This window comes from Grus americana, chromosome 6 (genome assembly GCF_028858705.1).
Source record: "Grus americana isolate bGruAme1 chromosome 6, bGruAme1.mat, whole genome shotgun sequence".
In the NCBI taxonomy this organism is placed as follows: Eukaryota; Metazoa; Chordata; class Aves; order Gruiformes; family Gruidae; genus Grus; species Grus americana.
This window is the reverse complement of record NC_072857.1, coordinates 27,180,452-27,202,488: the sequence shown is the minus strand read 5'-3', so window position 1 is coordinate 27,202,488 and position 22,037 is coordinate 27,180,452. Positions and strand designations below refer to the sequence as shown.

At 38.4% G+C, this 22,037-nt stretch overlaps 1 protein-coding gene across 3 annotated transcripts in view; it reads left to right on the top strand.

The window, feature by feature from the left end:
- The first annotated feature begins 1,176 nt into the window (after positions 1-1,176).
- The window catches only part of CERKL (ceramide kinase like), a 55,659-nt gene continuing 34,798 nt past the window's right edge, over positions 1,177-22,037 (top strand). For 2 of the 3 annotated variants that reach the window (XM_054829903.1, XM_054829905.1), the window contains exon 1: positions 1,177-1,526. In XM_054829903.1, coding sequence (XP_054685878.1) covers positions 1,211-1,526 — 316 coding nt within the window. In that variant the 5' untranslated portion in view covers positions 1,177-1,210. Of the gene's footprint in view, positions 1,527-1,709; positions 1,918-22,037 lie in introns of those variants that run through there. The other variant, XM_054829904.1, reaches the window with a different exon arrangement.

Here is a 22,037-nt window from a genome sequence, read left to right as displayed (position 1 = left end):
AACTTACTGCTTTATTTCTTAGAGGGATGTTCTATATTTGATTTATTACAAATACTAAAGATAAAATTAAACTGCTCACTTTAAAATGTCCTTTTCATGTGCTGATAAGCCACCATGACATTAGACAACTCAGAACTAAAAAAAAAAACCAAACCCAACACACAACCCTTGCTGTTTTCCTTCAAATTAAGCCCTTAGGGGCTCAGGAGCACCTTACAAATTGGAGTTGCTACTGGAGCTCTGATGTGATTGTCTTCAGTGGATCTTACAGCACCTGTCATACCTCCAAATAGTGAAATATCTCATTTACAGAGTAGGAGCAAAGAAGCATCTCCCTCCTCTGCATTTAAGCGTCGGGAGTGAGGGATGACCGTGCAACCTTCTGAGTATGTTTTCTGCATTGTGCCACTGGAGACCCTCTGGTGTCGTATGAGTCGGTATCAGGCTGAGCCACAGGGCTCCTCAGCTGTGTTATGAGGGGTGTATGTAATTGCGATACCTCCATCCAGGTTTGCGATAATTCTGTTTTGCAGAGTGAATGTCAGCGTGGTATTTATCTTAGGGCTAGGCACGGCACAACCTGTGAAAGCTTGGCCATTTGAGTATGAGAGGGCTATCAGAGCTTTGTGCCGTAGTTTTCCAAAGCTAAACAATCGTAATATTATTACTGATAATAGAAAAGCAGAAGACACGTGGGACGCTGAGGAAGAAAACGAGTTTGTGTAGCTAGAGAATTCCTTCGCGGCTCTCCCTGGGGAAGGAGGAGTGACTTGGGGGAACGGAGCCGTGAGAAGCCGGAGCGCCTTGTGGGCGTTCTCACCGTTACCGTGTGAAGCACCGCACCTCATTTCGGGTGCCGGGTTTGTTCCGGTACCCAACGCAGCCCGGGCACCGGTGCCGGGCGGCGCTCGGCCCGTTTCAGGTGACCCGGCGGAGCCCTGCCCCGCTGATGGCAGCGAGGGGCTTCCCCCTCGGCGGCGGGACAGACGTTTTCCCCGGGAGGAGCTCAGCGCGGCCCCGGACCGCTGCTGTGAGGAGACCTGCGGGCGGCGCCGAGCGCGGCCGCGGCTCCCGTAGCGTCCCGGGCCGGGCGCCCTCCCGCCGGCCCCTGGGCGTCCGCGGCACCGCCCGCGGGGCGGGGCGGGCGCTGCCTTGGCAGCAGCCGGGACGCCGCGAACGGCCGGTGGCGCGGGGCGGCGGTGCCGCCGCCATGCTGAGCGCCACGGCCCCCTTCCTCCGCCCGCGCGGACGGGCCTGGCCCGAGCGCCCGGCCGGCGGCCGCAGCCCGCGGGAGCAGCGCGCGCAGGTGGCGGCCGTTAGCGCCGCTCGCGCTGCTCGCGCTCGCTCCTCAGCGCCCGAGGAGCGGCGGCGGAGGGTGGCCCCGCTGGCGGCGGCGGCCCCGCCGGCTGAGGCGGGAGAGGAGCCGCTCCTCAGGGGCATCTTCGAGATCAGCAAGAGGAGCTGCGACGTGGTGCTGAGCGCCCGACGGCTCCGCTGGAGCCCCATCCTGCCCGAGAGTCCCACAGGTGGGACGGGACGGGGCGGGGCGGGGCAGGGCAGGGGGGTGTCCGCCGCGGCGCGGGGGGCGGGCCCGGGCCCAGGTCGCCTCCGGGAGCGGGTGGCGGCACCGCGGGATCGCCCGGGGCGAGCTGTCCTTCCCGCGGCGATGAGGAGTCGCCTTAAACCGGGATTATAGTGAACTAGTTAAAGTCGGTGGTGTCAGGCATGTCTCTTCCCTTCAAGGTTATGCCGGTGATTAAGAAAGAAAAATTAAAAAAAAAAGTTCATAACGCAATGAACATCTGGTATCTGAACCAACTCTTCCTGGCAAGAGCCTTTACTTCTTGGTGGGCAATACGAAAAGGACGAAATGTAAAAGACGGTGGTTTTTATGGCTTCATAGCCCCAGGCAGAACAGTAAGAGGATTTGATTTTGTTTCTGCTGCATCAGCTTTTCTTGGCTTACTCTTTTTGACAGGTTCATAAACTACAGCGTCTATAGGCAGGTATGGTTTTGTGAGATACGCCCGGGTTTTGTGATGAGGCTTCTGTGCCAGGTTGTCCTTTCTCTGTGCTTCTCCAATAAAACAACATGCTGTGAGAAAATGCTGTTATAAAGGATTTGATCAAGTGAAACAAATTATGCACAAAAGTTTTAGAAGAAATGGAATGCTCCTTAAACTTATCCAAATACTCTTTTTTGTCCTAGAAACTGTGAAAACACAAACTTACTTTCGAAACTACATATGCACTCTTAAAGTGCTTGTTTACTGCAGTGACCTCCCAGTGCTTATGTGAAGGAGAAATCAAAGTTGCCTTCAGGAATGCAGAGTTTCCAGACAGTGCAGTTGCCCTCCTGGTATGGCACACTTAGCTTGTCCAGGTCTAAAATACCAGGTTTATTTTAATGTTATTTTGGACAGAACTTAAAACTTCATATGGGTAAGATCCAACAGCTATGAACTCAGCATACAGAGAAACAAAGTTTCTTTCACATACCAGTTTTTCTATGTTACAGTAATCTGTTCCTCTTCAAGGTAGTCTGTATGCTGTAGAGACTTGAGAGTAGTGTGGAAGCCTGTGGTTCCAGTGCTGCTGCTGCAGAGAAATACTCAGATGCTCACAGTTAAAGTTGTTATGCTTCATTTCATGTAACCATGTTGGGATACCAGAGCTATTCAAATCAAACTAACGTGGTGCCGTGCACAGCTGTTGACTCTTATCCTCTGACTAGTGTAACCGTGTTAATGCAGTGTTGTGCTCGGACTTTTCAGCAGGACTGTTGAGTTCTGATGACAGCTGCACTGATGTGTGTACGGTCCTTCCTCTTGTGGAGCCACTCTGGGTGCCTCAGCAGTGCTGTTACACAATGCTGTAGCCTCTCTTCCTTCCTTTTTGGGATTAACTACAGGTGTCTATGTGCGTGATCCGAAGTGTGATTTATTAATTGTGCAGTTCTGTGTGAAATACTCTCATTTGGTTGCCACTTTATGTTCTGGTTACTTTACTGTAGCTTGAATTGTAATATATCAGGAACTAGGGTCCATGATTGTCTTTTAATTGTCACCAGTGAAGGATTTTAAGTTACAGACAGGAAGAATGAAGTTCGGTATGTATTGCTTCATGCTTCCAGGGATGGGAATATATTCTGGGGTATTTTTGTGTGTTTTTTAGGAAAAATCCACCCCCCTAAGTTGCTACTGTGCATAAGATCTTTTCATTCTTAGATTACTCATACAGACATCAGGAGTTTTTCTGTTTTAGTTCCTGTGAGGTAATAAAGTACACAGTGCTTAAAGTCAGGCATATTGCAGATGGCAGAACTTCAGGAGTCTTATGGAAAGCAGCACTGACAAGTTGGTGTACGTTATATCAGGATTTGGGCTTTTACTGCACATGTATTAAATATATGCTGATACTTTGTCTCTGACAATTTAGTTTTATACTATGTAGTATTGAGCTGCTGAATATTTTGGTTTCTGAGAAGCTCTTCTTTACTAGCTTCAGTGGAAAAGGCAGTCGTGTCTTCCAAATGCTGAGTTTTTCCTGAAGTCTGTGGTAGGCTCTGAGTTTTTACTATAGGGTTTCCAAATTCTTAAATGTCAAGTACTGACCTTGAAGATAAAGGGATTTTCAGTTCCTCTCTTGGTATAGATGCCATCACTATGTCATCTGTGGGTATTCCAGGGCTGTTCCAGGCTCTCTCTGAGAATTAAATAATCTTAAAAGGAAACTATTAGGTTGTTTCCAAGACCCTTCTATCCTTCTGGCCATGTTGTGATGGGGACGCAACGGTCTGCCTAAGCAGCATTCAGAAGAATACTTCTGACTCCTTCCTTCGTGCCAGCATGACCTCTATGTGTGCCTGCCTGTGTCTGCAGATGAGCTGAGTAGAAGCTGAAAAATTCACCATGTAGGGCTTGTTGCCCTCACAGGGATGAATCCAACAAAAGTCTTGTCTGTTTTTCCTTCCATCTCAGATACAGTAGGACAGGATGGTTTTACCTCTGCAGTTGCAGAGGTCAGGTGAGGATTTTGGAGCTTGAATGTTTTTTGTCTCTTGCATTCTTGGATCCCAGTAGCAATTACATGGGGATGTTGCAAGTGTGTGACCTGTACTGGTGCTGGGAGGAGCTGTCTGTGTTATGGTCTCATTTGGTAACAGAAGTACAGTAGTGCAGTGCTCGAGCCGAGCAGTAGGTACAGGAGATGGTCAATGGCTGGCTGGATAAGTCTATTCCACTGGGACTTGGTTTAAGTATACTTTCTCCAAATCAGAAGTTTCATAATGCAGTTTGCCTTAGGCTTTAAAAGGTCAGGTCTTTGCACTTTGCAAGTGGTGCAATGTCTCCTGCTTGGACTTGTATGTAGCAATTCTTCCTATTTTAGGAAAAGTCTTTTCTTCTACAGCAGTCACTCCAGTCAAGTCAGAGAACTGCCAGGTGGTTGCTTTCTCCCTTTTTCCCTAACCTCCCATCCCCAATAGTTCCCCAAAAGTATCCCTGTCTTGCTGAAGTTGTCCTTTGTCATCTGCAGTTCCCACCATGTGTTATTACATGTGGTAGCTCATGTAGCCTCGGCTCCTTCAGCTTCTAAATAGAACTCAAAGCTCCAGCTTAAAGTTCCCAAGCAGGTGACATCTGTTGTGCCTGGGCTTGATCAAGTCATGCTCGTGTATGCGTAGTTCTGCCCCATTGCACTGTTTCTGTGGAGCTTTTGGCAGCATGATTATCAGGCAGATTTCTTTATTCTCCCTTTGATTTCTGCAGCTTCTGTCTCCTAGAGGTTTTTGGCTACCAGTGCTCGCTGAGGATTTTTGATGGCTTCCTTTGTTGTTCACTCTCCAGACCTCATAGTAAGCTCCCCAGCAGCCTCTTCTCCCCTCTCAAATTAGCATGACCCGTTATGAATTTTGTGTGTTCTCTGTTATAATGAAGCTTTGGGCAGAAGTAAGGCCTGGGCAGGCACCTGCATGTGGAGCCTGAGGGAGCAAATGTGTCAAGTGGGAACGTGGGCAGCGCGAGGCACGGCTCAGCTGCCCCCTCCGAAATGCTGCAGTTAGAGCCCGGGTGTGCAGCTTGGCTGAGCCTTTTCTTCTCACTGGAGCCAGATACCCTCTGACTCATTGCTGGTTGCTTGTTTTTAACAATGCAGTGGGCATTATGATGAGAAGTAGAGCTCACAGTCAGTAGTTACTAGTTTTTTCTCTGGCTTCTTTCTATGTGGCTTTCCTATGCTGTAAATATAATCACTGAAATCAAGAGACAAACAAGACTTCTCTCTCTGTATTAGTAATCCAGCTCCAAACTGTAGAGCTTCTCATTATAGATGCTTCTTCAAAACTATAGCATAGAAAGCTATCTTAAGTACCAATTTGAATATTCTATGTGATTTCTGGAAGTTCCCAGAAGATAATAAGAATGACTGAATAATGGAAAAAAATAATCATTTACATTCAAGAACAAATGCTCAGAGCGGATTTTTTTTTTTTTTTTTTTTTTGGTGTTGCTAAAGTTTAAAAGCTAATGAAATGTAGGGGATCAGCAGCAATGGATGTGGGATCATTTGTATTTTAGAACAGTTTCAGTACAAATAGTGTCAATTCAATTGTCTTTATGCTGTTCTTCCAATGTGGCTTGTTTTTTGCTGTTGAATGAGAGCTTTAATCCTGATATTTCTTTAAAGCCTTCAGCATCTTTTTAAAGATTGCCACAGAATTTTCCAATTTCCAGTAATTGCAGTTTTTCAGCAAATTTCTGTGAGATAGGAAATGGACCAAGACTGGCACTTGCTCAGTGTTTTACTGGTATGTGAAGTCCAGAGGCTTTTGATCATCATGAAAAACTTTTTCTAAGTGTAGTTTCTTGTGTGTGTAGTGTACTTGACTGAAGGGTATTTGAAGTTGTTCTCTCAGACTGACAGCATGTAGGCTGGACTGAGTATTTGGATAATAATAATTTGGATAAAACTTGCTTTTTTTAATATTAGTAATTGAACATAATATTCTAAATTAATTGACAATAAGAAAGGAAGATCTCCCTAGCAATCCAGAGGTTAATGTATTATTGAATATATATTTTCTTAATGAAGTAAAAAAATCAATGTGTTGTTTAAGCATACTATTCTCATATGTAGTATTCTATAGTTCTTGCTGATATTCATCTAAAATATAGATTTATAAATATTCTGTATAAGTGCAGCAATAAGAAAAAAATCACCGATGTATTGCAACAGTGAAAGAGTTAGCAATAAAGGACTTAAAATTAATTCTGAGTGCATAGTGGCCTGCTGCCAAGGCTATTTAGGAACAGATGTGGCTGAAATAGATACCAATAGTCTGTTTGGGATCTCTAAAGTAAGACATCTGTCAGTCTATCGGTCAGTCAGGAATAATGGAAATGGGAACTGGCTGTTACAAAATGTGAATTACTGAAGTTCCATGTTGGTCAAATTCAAAGCTTTTGATTCTACTTCTGATGTGCAGAGAACATAATTTCTCAAAGTGGTTATCTGTTGTCCAAATAGAAAAACTATTTTTAAGGAAGAGACATAAAAATAAATAATAGGAAGTGTAACTGAGAGTGAGATGTATATGTATCACATTAATATATGGCTTTAAGATGTAAATTGAAGGAAGAAAGCCTGCAGTTCTAAACAATCCCATGGTGTCTGAACTTGTAAGACACTCTTAATTTTTTTTCAAGGAAATCCATTAGATTAATGTATTTTAGATAAATGTTGCATGAAACTACAAAAGAATTTGTTACTGTACAACTTTTTATGAAAAATTAAAAATATTTAAGGGGATGGAGTATGCTAATTAAAGGCCTCTTAAAATTTGTTCTGTATTTCAGGCGATTTCTAGATGTGATGTCTTGATTCTCTGTGTGTCTTTTATCCTTTATCAGCAGATCAGTTCATGGCTACATGTTTGTGGAACAATTTACGTTGTTTCATGCTCTCTGATGTTTTTCCTTGTATTTCAGATCTTTATGCACCTCTCTGCTTATGGTGAAAGGGATTAGCATACCCTGGACATCTAATAGTAGCTTTTGTATGTACTTTAATTCTCTACCTCCAGAAAGAAAGATCAGATATTTAAATCTTTGGTCCAGAAAATAAGCTTCTATGCTAGGTCTTGCAAATTGTATTTGTGTGTGTTTGGGTTTACATACATGTTAAGCTGCATGTGTGTTAGTGAGTTGGATTCTGATGCTACGTGAGTTTGAAATAACTGCATCTATTTAGCTTTCACACAAAGTAATAACTTTTCTTCATGGCCTTTTCTTTTTAATGCAAAACTATTTCTTTTGGTGATATTGTGGTTTGTGTTATCTTAAAGCTCTTGTAGGTCATAAAATTACAAGTTTTAGACCTGCCTAAAGGTGATGGGGTTTGGTTTTGTGCATTTTTTTTCATTTTTGTGTGGTTTTTCTTTCTTTTTCCCCTCTCATTTCTCCTGTTGCAGTATGTAATAATTATGCCTTGCCATATACTATTATAGATAAGGCAATTCTCTGCTTTATTCATCTCCTCTGCCTGCCTGGTGAGTGAGGGATGGTGACTGGCTGAGTGCTTGCCGTATTATGCATCGTCAGGCAGTTGGCACGCTAGTAGCAAGCCAGACGTAGCTGGTGCTGGTTTTTGGCTGCTGAGAAGGCCAATTGAAGAAAGATAAGTTGGAATCAAGGAGCAATCAAGAATACTGTGGTGGGGGTGAGCTGATATATTAAGGCAGAATAAGGGTTTTGGTGAAGTGCCATATGGGCGTGGGAGGGATTTGTGGGTACTGTGGAGAGGGATATTAGTGAACGGAGGGGAAACTGAAGGTGTTGCTGGGCAGATAGGAAGACATGCAGGGTGGTGCTATAGTGAGTGAGGTATGCGTGACACAGGGTAGGGAAATCCCTGGAAAGTCAGAGGACACATAATAAGGTGCTGAAGTACAGAGAGGTAGGATGCAAGTTCATTTAAAAAATATATTATCAAACTTCCATAATTTTCCTGTTCATAGAATAATTGCCAACTTTTTTTGACTATGCTTTCTATGCAAAGGTGTGCAAGAGTAAATTGATGCTCTTGTTTATACAGCATGATGGAAAGAATCCAAAAGAACGTATTAAAAAAAAGTTGATATACTAACCAATCTTTGATGTCCATGGTAGTGCTATTTTCGTGTCCTTGATAGCGCTATAGGGCTAAGAGCCCCTTCCTCAGCGTATATTAATGTTCTTTTTAAATCATTAAAAACAGTATGCAGTCAAGTCCCTTATCTAAGCATAAATCTTGTATCTCAGTTTCTGAATTGTCCTGTTCTTCAGCCTTTGTGAAACACTATTTTTTAACCCTCTTTCATATACTAGATGCTGCTGTAGTCTTTTCTTGGTTGTCATTTTGTCATATCATCTCCGAATTTGTACCCCTCTACAATGCACCTTTATTTCTTTTTTGTTGCATCAAATGTTGCCCTCTTGACTTTCAAATGTAGCTTATTGGAAAATGTGTGATATCTTTCAGGCAATCCCTTAGGTTTAGCAGCAGTGCTCTGTAAACATCCAAGAAGCTAGGTAATTCCTGAAATCTTGGTTTTTGTTTTGATTTTGGTTTTTTTGTTTGTTTGCCTTTTCTTTAATGTCTACAGGAAACAAATACATCTGATTAATAGCTTGGCAGAGTAGTTGTGGGGATCATGGAGCCTAATGGCTGCTTCTACTATGGTAAACCCATATAAGCTTGCTTCCATAGCTGTAACTATTCATGGTAATGTTCTTTTGCATTTTCTTGTTTTGTATCTTGGCAAAAGACATGCTCAGATTAAGGCATTTCTATCTTTATTTTACAGTTACAAAATAGAAATGAAAATAAAGCAGGAAAGTCTGTCATCTGCTCTTGTTGGAGTCAAAATAAACAAAACTTAGATAAACGATTTTCCTTTCACTGTAGATAGCTTATTTGTTAACTATGTGTGTTACAAAAGCAGCAAGTAAATAATAGATGTTGTTGCAATTATGCAAAACCCAAACAAATAAATATTGGGTAGAAGGAATCCCTTTTTGTTTGCTGTTTCATTTAGGCATATCCAACTATGTTATGCACTGCATTTAGAAGGAAGTTTTTACTTCAGTACAAGTAGTACTCTAAAAATATTTTTATCCTTCTTAGACAATTTCTGAAAAAGCCTAAATGGCTGAAAATCTGAGAACATAAACCTGAAGAATTGAATAGTCTTTGTGTACCTTAACATTAGTGGGTCATGGAACTAATGTTTTCCTTTCAAGGAAATCAGTGGTCCTGTTTTTTATGACTTATGTTGTAACAGTACGTGCAGACAAAAACCCATAATGTGTTGAGTATGTGATACACGTATTACCATATTGCCATAAGGAACTGCTATTATGTTAGACACCAACTGATTTCATGATAGTGTTGGATTTCTCTCACATATGCTTATGTTTTTGTACAGATGATCCTTTAGGAACATCTGCTAGTTTTGTGGTGGTATCTGCTGTTTCCTTTCAAAATGTGACCTTTTTGTCATTTACCACTGGGACTGCTATAGAATTGCATTATACTAAGATCCTTTTCTAAATTGATTCCTGTCTCATAGACATTAACTGTCAATCTTTTGAGTTAATTGAGTTTCACCATTCTCTGAAATACTACAGAATCGAGTGCAACTGTAAAGTTAATAAATTAACCTTTTAAAATACCGTTTAATGATTTTTATTTTTCTTTTTAACCTGCTAACTTGATAGTGACTAGAACTTCCTCCTTCCAACTGTTTAGTTGGTCTCAAAAATACTTGCGTCTGCAGACTAAGTATAAGGATGGTAGTTCTCAAACTATTTCACTAGGGAAGAAGTTTTGGAACTCCCCTCGTGCAGTTTAGGAACCCTTCCCCCTTAGTTGAATTGCAGATAATATCCTTTGGACAGTGATACCAGTTTAGGATCATATCTTCAAGCGTAGCTGAATAAGTGAAATTGCAAGCACAACAGAAATTCAGTTGTGCATGTGGCACTGGAACTGGCAGGGAAGTCATGACCCTGTAAATGCAACCAAAAAAGGGTTCTTAGTGTGTTGGAAACTCCTCCTCTTGGATGAAATACCAAGATGTATTATAATGTTTCCTTCCCTCATAGGTGTTATCTGGGTAACTGGATTTTGTGTAGTTAACGATGAAAAGTTGAAGACATTGGTATTTCCTATCTCTGCACTTTGGCTGAGCATAAAAATCCTTTTTGTAGGACTTCAGATTTTACTATCAGACTGTTCTGCTGTGGCCCTCTGCAGGAAAAAATGGTGTGTTGATATTTTCGTGTGTGTGTAATTTGGAGAAGTGGCTAATTATTTTGTTTCCAACATATGAGGTATGCTTGTATAGAGATAGTAGTTACATTCACATAATACTGTTTGTGTTTTTAAAAGTTAAATGTGTATTTAAGCATGCAAGAAAATTAATATTTTGAAAAATAATTAGACTTCCAATACTTCTTTAGCTTCATTTATTGATATGCGTTGTCATCTGTCTATACCTTTTTATTCAAAACTGTATTAATTCCAAAGGTGATTTTGAAGTTAAAAGTAATTGACTTCATACTTTTCAATGACAATGCTGCTAAAGGGAAGAAAATAGTTAACTCATTTAAAATGTCTGTGGCTTTCTTGGTTGAACCTAAATTTCTTTATGAACATGTATTTTGTTATTATCAAAGTATGTAGAGTAAAAATGCATTATTGAATGAGAACATTTTGTATCCTGTAAGGTTTCAAGGTAACTGTTTTCCTATTGTTTCCTCATGGAGTCATTAAAAAACCCCTCACAATGTAAGTCCAGCAGAGCAACAAGAAATGTCCCACAAATCTGGAAGTTTTGTGATACTAGAATTACCATTATTATCAGCTCTTCTTTGGAGACCAATCAATAAGCTGTGTTTCACACAACATCCCAGTCCCCATTATTTAGGTACAGCTATCAAGATTGGCTTGTTTGTGGTGTAGGATAGTATTAGCTATGTTTATCTTTTGGGAATGAGTTTGGTGCTCGAAGATGTGTGCATTTGTTTGAAGCCTTGAACTGTATTTGTATCTTTATCATTCTTGTAAGTGGGAGTGTTTGAAAATGCTTACGTAGAGATTGAGAGGGTGCTTCTGATTTTATTCCTTCCCCAAATTTTCCTAGTTTATTTCTTTTTAAGATTAAAGAATATCCTCAGTTTATTCTTTGATGGGTGGGTATTTGATTAAAAGAAATTTTTTTGTGTGATTTACGTTTGTCATTCTAGCTAAATATTGTGAAATCTTTCAACATAGTGTCTACTGTAAATGACAAATACTGAATGTTACTATATGAATGTTAGAGATTAAAGAAAACAAAAACAAAGCACAGAACTCATCTCGCGCTCTTTATGTATATCTATCAATGACAACATAGCAACTTTGAGATTGATGCAATAAATATGTAAGCTCTTTGGTTGCAAAACCAAGCCACACTTAATTTGGAGGTTTTGTAATATGATTGTAAGCCAGTGCATGTAGCATGATTGTAAGCCACAACACTTAATTTTTGTAAAATTTGAGCTCAGAAGCCAGAGTGGATCACAAATTATTCTCATGATTTAGCATTAAAACTTATTTTCCATGCTCACCATTTGCTTTATGTTACAAAGAGTTATTAGTTTTCCTTACTAGTAGTATGGAAGCTGCTGTTTTCTCTCATGGTCTGTTAGTGGTAACACACAGATAAATATGTTTTTTAAAAAAAAAGGAATCATGGTCTGTTAGTGGTAACACACAGACAAATATGTTTTAAAAAAAAGGGAAGATAAAAGGTGTTAAAAAAAAAAAAGTTGTAGGTCTGAATTTTCATGTGAGCCTTTATGCATGGTAGCCTTTCTGTAAGGGATTTGATGAAAGAAAATTCTACCACTTATCTGTAAGATTCGGTGCAACTTCTTCCCTCCTCAGCTTCTTGTTTAGTTGTAGGTGTAGGAATATATTAAATCTCTGACAAGAAATATGTGCAGTAACTCAGTTTCCCTTGCAGTTCTCTAATCTAACATGTAGCTGTTTCTTGCTTGTGTGTTGCAATTTTAAACAACTGGTCAGTTAATGAACAGAATTGAATGCTGAACTCTGGATTTCCTGGTTTTTGTCTGTTTGGGCTGTGTAAGATGGTAGTTACTTAAATGCTTTTCAGTACAGAGTAGTTGCCGTAGTTGTCGGTTTATTTGAACTGTGACAATATATCTCTTCTGTCAGTCTGTACACTCAAGTGAATATAGGAAAACATGCTTTGCAAAGCTCAGAAAATGCAAAGCAACAGATGTTATGTACTGCACAATTATACGTATCCTGGAAACAGATCTTTACACAGTGCAGACAGTCTTGGAAAAACAAAATTTGACATACAAATGATCAAGTTAAGGGTAACAGCAACAAATACTTACGACTAAATATAATGCTGTTTTGCAGATACTGTTCTGAGTAATTAAATGCTAATCATTCTATTAAAAACCCCTGTTTGACAGATGTTTAAAAATCATCTTTATATTTTTCTGTGTCGTTTCAGTACAGTATAGTAGAAACAGAATAAGTATTCTCACTTAAAAATAACACTGTAGGAAAATGGCTTTCTAAAAAAAAGCCTATGTTATTCTAACTTAAGCAAAAATTCTTGTAAATAAATTGCCAGAAATAAACAGGAAAACTTGCAGGATAACTTGCTGGCTTTCTGTGTGAAAACAGCACATCCTTGCCTGGCTTATCTGTTGACTGCTCTGAAGATGGTTCAAAATGAAATTGCTCCTGTCCAAGCCCTCTCCCTGGTATGCTTTTTGTTGGAGGGTTTTTTGGAGACTTGTCAAACTGCTCTGTCAAGAAAGGTGCTGAAAGATTTCCTACCTGGATGGTTTTGGACTTCCTAAAGACTTGCTCTGTCACATCTATATAGTGTAACTGGGGGTGAGGTAATTAGCTAGGGATCACAATTATCATAGCACCAGGGAATAATGCATTAACAGTTAGATGGCTATAGATAGTGCTAACTCATGCCGACACCATACTTTGATATGTTACAATAATCAGGCAGAAGGTCGTATATAGATGTCTATTTTTAACTTGGTATTATTTTTATTAAAGGAAAAATAACGTTTCTGAATATTTCATGTGAAATGTAGTCTTTCTTGGTCACTTGACTGCAACACACTCATTAAACAAGGCTGTGATTAAGCTAAGAATATCCTCCAGATCCTTTTCTGTTCCATAGACCTTTTGCGATAGAGGAGTAGTAATAACTTCAGTTGCTTTAGAAAACATTGCTTAGCAGAAGAAAAGAGTACCTGATAAATGCCTGTAGTTTTCTTTCTTTCCTTTTTTTTTTTTACTGTAGTACAAACAAAAATGACATAAAAAGGCTTTTTTTTTCACTTACATTTGTTGAGGAGTTAATTATTTAAAATATGATGGAAACAAGCAGGTGGTGTTTTTGAAATTTCGTCCCTAGGTCTCACTTGTTTTATGGAAACCATTTGTGGAATGTACACACAGAAATGCAGTACTGAACTTACAATATAATTTATACATATATACTTATTTGTCTTGCTTAAAGCAGCTGCTACTTTTTACATCTGCAAATTTAGCAGTTTAGCAATATTAGTTTGTATGCAGGAACAGACTAATAAAATGAACTTACAGTAAAAGAAAGCTGTTGTTAAATATGTTTCTCTTTGTTTTCTGTTTCTAATGTTTGTTTTCTTTGTCTAATTCATGGAGTGAAGGCTGTCTGAAAAGTTCATAGTGCCATAATGTGGTCTGGAAGGAGCATGGAAGAGAAAAAATGGCATGAGATAAACACAGAAGAGCAGAAATGCTGAATTTGTTTGTTTGGGGACTGTTATAATAGAAGTGGAAAAGCATTTAGAGATTGTTAGTTATGTCCTACAGCACTGCTTCAGAGATATGGCCGGTTTACAGATTTGAGAAGGCAATGGGACAGTGAGTCCAAGAGTTGATATAATTAAGCATAGTGTAATGTATTGATCTCTTATTTGAATGCCACCAGCTTGGGATCAAGATCAGGAGCTGTAGCCAGACCATTCCTAATGCATATGATCATAGGTTTATTATGTGTAAAATGTCATCTGTCACTCAAACAGTTGTTAGGATTATTACGTTAAGGATCATTAGAACATAAATAGAGACTAAAGCAGATGTTTGTATGCTCTATAAACCAACGGTTATTTAATCACATCTTGAATACTGCGTGCAGTTCTGGTGTTCTCAGTAAAGATTATGTGGGACTGAAGAAGGTTCAGGGACTAACAATAATTAATGGTAAGGAATGGCTCCTGGATGAGAGTGACAGACTAGGCCAGCACTTTTTGGCCTGAAAGGGAGGCAGTTGAGATGAGGACTGGAGAGAGTAGATGGCAATGGCTTTCTATCTGCCAACATAAGAAATACGGTGGAGCTAGTAAGAACCAGGCTCAAAACAAAAGGAATAACCATGCAGCAGGTAAGAGAACTGCAGAACTTACTGCCAAAGGATATTGCTAATGCTAAAAGATTTTGGGGGTTCAGCTGGAGACGGAAGGCCTCATTTGAGTGCTGTTAGATGTGGAGAAACTGCAGTCAGTTCAGGGTGTCCCAAATGAAAACAGGTGGGGAGTGGAAAAGTATTCGTGGGAAACAGAATAAATGCTTTATTCCTTCTCTTCTCTTAGCATCTGCTTATGGCTATGGTTTGACATAAGATACTGGGACAGATGGACTTTTGCGCTGATCTGGTATTGCTGGTGTTACTTACTAGAAACCAGTTAAATTGTATTTAAATGGTAGTTTATGTAAAAGCACACTCACCGCTAGTCTGTAACTCCATCTGTATTTATACTACTAAGCAAGCTTTCCTGGTCGAATTTGAACTTCAGTTTACCTAGCCTTCCATTTGCAAGGTACTTATTTTTATTGGTGGATCGATATTGTTTAAAGAATGTATGTTCTTTGTCTGACAAAATATCAAGAGGTTAATTTTGTTAAATGTTGTTAAGAATTACAATACAGTATCAGACTGTATAGGAAACCTGTATTTCTTAGCCACAAGTGCCTTGAAAATAGTGCTTGTGTATATGTTTATAATTATTATAGCCTTGGGGTTTTTATTTTTGTTGTGGAGATGGGAAGTTAAATTCCAAATACAATAGCTACACTTGTATAGGATGCGAGTCTGAAATGATTCCAAAAGAGTAATTAGTTTCATCAACTTTAAGATTAGGAAAAAGGGCAACTTCTATATGTTTAGCTGGTATTTTTCCATAAATCTCTTTTTTGGAAGATGTCTGATGTTCACAGGGTAGAAGTAGAAGACAACCCTCAATGTAAAACATCGTTATGTCAACAGCTTAAAGATGTGTGCCAGGGTATCTATAGTAATTGATTGTTGAACACAGGTGATGATAATTTTCTTGCACTGGTTCACTTTAGGGCTAAGTCAAAGATTATTGTCTGATTTGTAATGTGTGGTGGGATATGTGTAGAAACTCAGATTTGTTAAATTTACTTTTAAATGAGCAAGGTAAGTTTAATATTGTGATGGGGGAAAATTTAGAGTAGTAACAATAACACACATACTGTGCAAGTGCCTGTTGGAGACAGTCTGAAGATGCATCTCTGTTAGTTGCTCTATGGGTGCTTTGGCTGTGAATCTCTCTGATCCTGCAACTGTATGCAGGATCTTTATGCTGGGAGTAAAATTGTTAGGATCTGCAAGTAAGATATTTGCTTCAACCTCATAGTGGTAGTCCCTGTACATACGTGTCCATTTGGTGTAATGCTAGCATTTAAATTTTGGGGGAGTAAAAATTGTTACGTATTATGAGAGATTTGAATTGTATCTTTGTCATCTGACATGTTTCTCCAACAGTGAAAACTCCTCTGAATTTTTTTTTTAACATTTTGATCAGTAGTCTTTCTGTTTGATTTTAGTACATCTTAGTACTAGGATTAGGAATAGATATGTAAATGTGGTATATAGCTACAGTTACCATACTGGAGTTAAGAGGAGTAGACAGGGAGATGTCAAGGAATTTGCCTAAAATAGATAGAAGACTACTTGTTTGAGGCTCTTGGTGCACGCAAGGATGAAAAGCATACATCATGGAAAATTTTGGGGTGGTTTTTTTTTGTTGGTGTTGTTTTGACTGATGTCTCTGTTTTGAAGCAGTTGATACACCTGTCAGAAAGTCAGTAGGTTTCTGTATGTAACATAGTATACTAATGTAGTTTGATGTAAAAGTGAAAGTTATTTCTATGCTGATAGTTAATTTTGAATTTCATGGTATTTAATGCTAGAATTTTATTCACAAAACATTTTATGGATTCTGCATGTTCTTTAAAATGCATTAATTTATTCTACTTTATGCACTGTTTATTACACGAATCAAAACCAAGATGGAGATCTTTTGATTTTTGAGAATCTCATGAAAAGTTCAAATAATATGTTTTATTATCATTTATTCTTATAATTCCTGACCTGTATAACAAATAAAATATTAAAACAACTCAAAGTACTGGCTTTACCTTATAACTTTTGAGTGTATTTTGATTTTCAAAATAGCATAATATATCATTTTCTTATAGTGTAAACAGATATTCTCCAGAATTACTTCTTTCTGGAAAAGATTTTGTAGAGCCGTTGACACTTTATCAGTGTCTTATGTACATGGTTTGAAATTTAAATTTGCTTAAAGACATTTATTATTTACGATTTTAGTTTTATTTAAATGTAAGCGTATTGCAGTGTGTATTCAACAGTTCTGCTGCTAAATGAAGTAAGCATATACTTAGCTTGCTGTGCTGATACATGGGCACAGGTGGACATCTTGGTAGTAAGCACCATGCAGTGAAACACATGGCACTACACAACATGGGGCAAAGAGCACGCAGTTTGAATTAGAAGTCATTTTATGGATACCTTGTAAATTTGTGCTTGTTCATATACAGGCTGTAATTTCTAAAAAGGGTGTACATGTTTTTATATTGAACATTTGTGATATGCACATCGCTTTAATGTAGTTGACCTTACTTTGTGGCAAGAGGCAGTATTGTATGAGCCTGTTTATGTCAATATTTTAATAATTTATCTTTATAACTGCTTTTGTCTATATTTATAGTAACATTGGCACCCTGTGTACAGAAGATACAATCAGTGCTGAAAGGAAACTTGCATCCATCTGGAAGCAATAAACTTTTCTAAAAGACTGCACAGTGTTACTTAATCCTGTGATTTCTTACTGTGAATGAAATTAAGGTTTGGTTCAGTGGTGTCACATCATATTGGTATCAAATCTTTTGTGAGAGCTTTGTCATAGTGTTAAGCTACAAACAAAATTTTAAAATTGATGAAAGCCTGAGAATGTAATTTCCTCAGCCACAGGATTATGCATCACTGTAAATGTAGTCAATTCCATATGATAACAATAATTGTAATACCAGAAAGCTTCTGGAGTATTGTGTTTTGTAAGCTTTCTCTTTATATGAAAGGCTAATTTGTATACCGCACAGTTGACTTAAGTATACCTTAAATTTTGTATGGTGTTCTAATTAATTTTTGTACTCTACATATATCATGTAGTATAAAGTATATTTTTAATAAGCCAAAATACTTGACAAAGTTAGAGGAATATGAACACTTCCCCTAAGAGGAAGTGGAAAAAACCATTTATATTATAAAGATTATCTAACAAAATTCTGTGGGGTTTGTTGTTGCCTTTTTTTTTTTTTTTAAGTCTGTTACACGTGTGGTGTACACGAGCAAAATAATATTCATTCATCCCTGCAGGCAAAGTGGTGTAGCTTACATTCTTCTTATTCCTATCTGGCAACTGAGCTGAAGAGTGTTGGGTGAAAGAAGGGTTTTATGCTTGTCAGGGGACTCTGGTGGTGCTGTTGCCATCTCTTACCCTTGGGATAGTGTAGAAGGTGCAGATAGAATGATACAAAGGATGGCTGAGTTTATAAAGAAAGCTACTAAAAAAATAAATAGACTAAAGATCCATGAGAATAAGGCTGAACATGTAGCTGTTAATCAATGAGAAGTTCATGAATGTGCTTATCTAGCTGCTGATAGCTATGCTTCAATACCTAAAAGCATGAATTGCTAATATACATGAATTACCAATAGCTTATGGAAGGAAATTGTCCTGTGTTTAGAATGGGATGTGTCTGTTCTTTTTTCCTGAAGAAAAAGGTGGTTTGAAAATCTTTACCAGAAAAGACAAAATTTCAGATATTTGAGGCATGTTCATTTCCCTGAAAGTGGGACACTGATATGGATGGTTTGTAAATCTGCATTTGAAGCTGAAGCAAATCTTGTGCCAGTAAGAGTCCAAGTAGAACTAATTATTAACTTGTAGTTAAACTCCGTGATGTCATGTGGCCATAGGAGGTTATTTTGATTCCCCACACCCCTTATTTTTTGAAATGACAGAAGTAATTGCCATGATTATGACATAAATCAGGAGGTACAAAATAGTGTGTATGTGTGAGATTTTTTCGAAGGAATGTAAAATTAACCTCATGTTTCTTCTTTGGGGATTCTTTAGTATCTTTCAGCTCTGCTAGCCCATTGTATTAAATAATGTAAGTCATTAGGTTCCAGTGTTCTCTTTTTATTTCAGAAATCTCTCCCTTTAAATCTGTTATATGATGGTTGTATTTTTGGTCTGTGTCATTTAATCTTATGCTTGTGTTTGAAGAGGTTTTATAAAATGATGGAAATTGTTGATGTTTGCTACCCAGTTGTTACTCTGAAGTTTATGTAACTCCTTTCTCTTACTACATGAAAAGCCGTGAAGTTTCAGGCACTTAATAAAAGGTTTGCTGCTACTTTTCCAATCATATTCTGAAATTAGGCAGTATGTGGGCCACACTCTTAACATAATATGTAGAGCTTTCTATAGTAAATTTATTTTCAGTGACCTCTATCTTGGTGTGGTGTTAATGAGAAAATGTAACTATTAAAAAGCAAAGTCTTTGATGCCTGCATCCTCTCAAATGCTTCAGGTTCAGAATCACTGACTATCTGCCTTGCTTCCTTTCCGCTAGCATTGTTGTTCTGCATAGCATTATTCCCAGTAGATTTTCTTGTTAGGGGGCATTATTTTTCATAATCTTCCTCAAAATCTTTGTTGGAGAATGAAGTGGAAAACTCTTCCTTAAGGTGAAGCTTCTTGTCTGGAACAGCATTAGGCCTTGTGCTATGCTTTAATCACACTTTTCCATGGAGGTATTTATTCAAGAAGCTATTTGGCTTCTTTTAAAACTACCAATTTCAGTATGTTTTTTCTGACAAAGTTCTGTTGTTAGCCTGTAATTAATAAGCAAGGTACTTCATTGCTCTAAAACGAAGATGGAACAAGACACTAACGAAAGCTTGATGGATAGATGTCTAATGAACAGAGGGCCTTGTCCGTGTCCTGCTGGGCATCACAGAGTCCCAGGATGCTGGGTGCAAGAGTCACTCCTAAGATCTGGTCACACTCAGAGGGGAAGTCCCCGGGTCCGGCTCCTCCCCAGGGGGAGTCAGCTCCAGCAAAGACAAAATTTTAAGTCCTTGAGTATGGTCCAACTCAGAACTTCAAGGACTACACCAAATGTGCCCTGAAGCTGCGCTTCCTGCAGTTGCTGTGATGATATGATGCTGCTGGGCACAGGGGCATATAACTGCAACAGCCCTCTTGGTTTGATGAGGGTGTTCAGAAGAGTGAGGATTAGTTTTTAAAAGATGTGGTGGAGAGAACAGGGACGGGAATCAGCTGGTCAAGGGGTCTTGGGGGAAAAAGCCATTTGAAACATGAAGAGAGACAAGAGGGGAGAATGAAAGGTAGGAGGTTGCAATTTTAGATGTGTTTTCCCATGCTGTAAGTATAGTAAAATTATCAAGAAATACCCTGAGCAAAGAAGGAAAAAAACTTCACTTTCTGTAGGTTGTATTGAAACTTGCACAACACTGCTAAAGCCAGTTTTTATCGTTGTGTTTATCACATTGTGTCTTTTTCTTTTTATTATTTGTAATAATTACTGAACAGAGAAATAAATTAATATAATTTCTGTTATCTAATATAAGCCTTTATCCCATGATCTAGGATTTGCATTGGAAACTTACTGTTTTGGGTGTGGGTTGTTGGTTGTTTGTTTTTTTTTTTTCTGGGATTGAGTTGAAAAATTAGTCTGAAGTACAGATTTGTTCAAGAATTTTTTTTTTAGTATATCAGTTATTCTTCATAATAATTTTATTTTTAGAGATAGCTATCTATGATAGTAGTTTAAAATTAGATGACTTCTGTAAGCCAGAATAGTGAATAATGGCTTTTACTGTTATATTAAAATAGTGTGTAACTTCCTATCCAGTGAAAATAACTTAATGTGCAATTATAGATTTGTAAAGTGGAGGTTTTTTCTGAGGCTTAATTTTTTTTTTAATTGATGTAAATAGAGTTCTAAAAGATTAAGAGAAACCATTGTGCATCTTTCTCAGTTCTTGCTGACTCTTGTTGATCTGTGTTTGTGTGATCTTAGGGGAGTTAGCAATTGGAAGTGAAAATGCACAGCAGATTGGCTCAAACCATGTTGACTTCCTCCTGATGGAAGGAGACAGTCCCAGTCCTTCCTTCTTCCCTGCTGTGTATTTTCTTATCACTGTGAGGCATCTCTTGTTTTGTAGGACTTGTATTGAACTGATTATATTAAACAAATTTTCAGAAAACTATGCCAGCAAAAAAAATAAAGTGGACAATCTATGTTACTTTAGGGAGTTGAATTGACTTGGCTTGGTTTTGCCAAGTGCCAGACATAAGGAAAAGGGCTGGACCTACATAGTTGTGGCTGGTGAGTGAGGGTAGGTGCCTGTATTGGAAGAGGGATTAGTGGCAAGGTTGCATTGGCTTGGCAAAATACATCACTTCATCCTCAGATTCTCTAGAGGAGGAGAATGAAAATTGGTTGTATTCCTGTCAGATGTTTTTAAGCTCAAATTTCTGCCCTGAAGGAATACAGCTGTTGCTGCAAGTGATTGGTGCCATTAAAAGATGAAGTTAGTAGTTCCACTCTGCTTTTACTCTCCAGCTCTGGAGGAACTGAGATGCATCTCTTCAGTACTTTGTAGAACTCCTTGCTGTTCCCAAAGAGGTGATTACACACAGTCTAAGAAACATTTTTCTAGACTAGGGCCTTGGTTTTGTTACGCTTCTCTTAAAACATCATTTAAAAGGACTAGAGTAACGTAAAGGTAATCTTCAAAGAAAACCCAACCCCTCCCCAACCTGGGCCTTGCTGTACCTTCTCCTCAGCTTACTATTTGATGCTTTTGGGAAGTAGAAAGCGCAATTTTGCTTTCTCTGGTAGCAGATGAGGGTAAGAGGCATAGCATCAAATTTTGCTAAAGGTGTTGCATGACCTGTCTTTTTGAAATAACAAAACCTTGAAAATTCAGATGTTCTGAAAATGGCTTTTCTGTCTCATGTTTGGAGTCTTTAAATTAATGTTAAATAGCCTGACGAGCTATACAGTGATTTTCAGATCTTCTGGCAAGAATGATCATACTTGCTCCTTTACATTTCTCATTGCCACTCCTTCTTAATCAAAGTTGTAGCTGAAAACTGTAGAGGTTTTATGAATCAGTTGCATGCTACTTATTGTGCTTTGCAGGCTACAGTACAGGGAAAAATGGGCTTAATAGTTAATGAGTTAATAATTGCCATTTTATATGCATTAGATGTTATCACATTAATTTTAAATATTCCTGAGCCTAAATTTGTAGACATATTGTCAAAACTAATTTCATTTTTTATTCGATTTATTTTCTTTTTGGTTTTATATTAATACTGTTATATTTTAGTGTATATACTGGATGGTTATTTTGAAAATAGTGTTCGTACAGTGTAGGATGATCTGTAATCAGTTCTGTAATAACCACTGTTGATCACTGTATTTTCTTTGGTATAGTCTTGATGATTTTTATTTCTAATTCTTTCTATTATGTT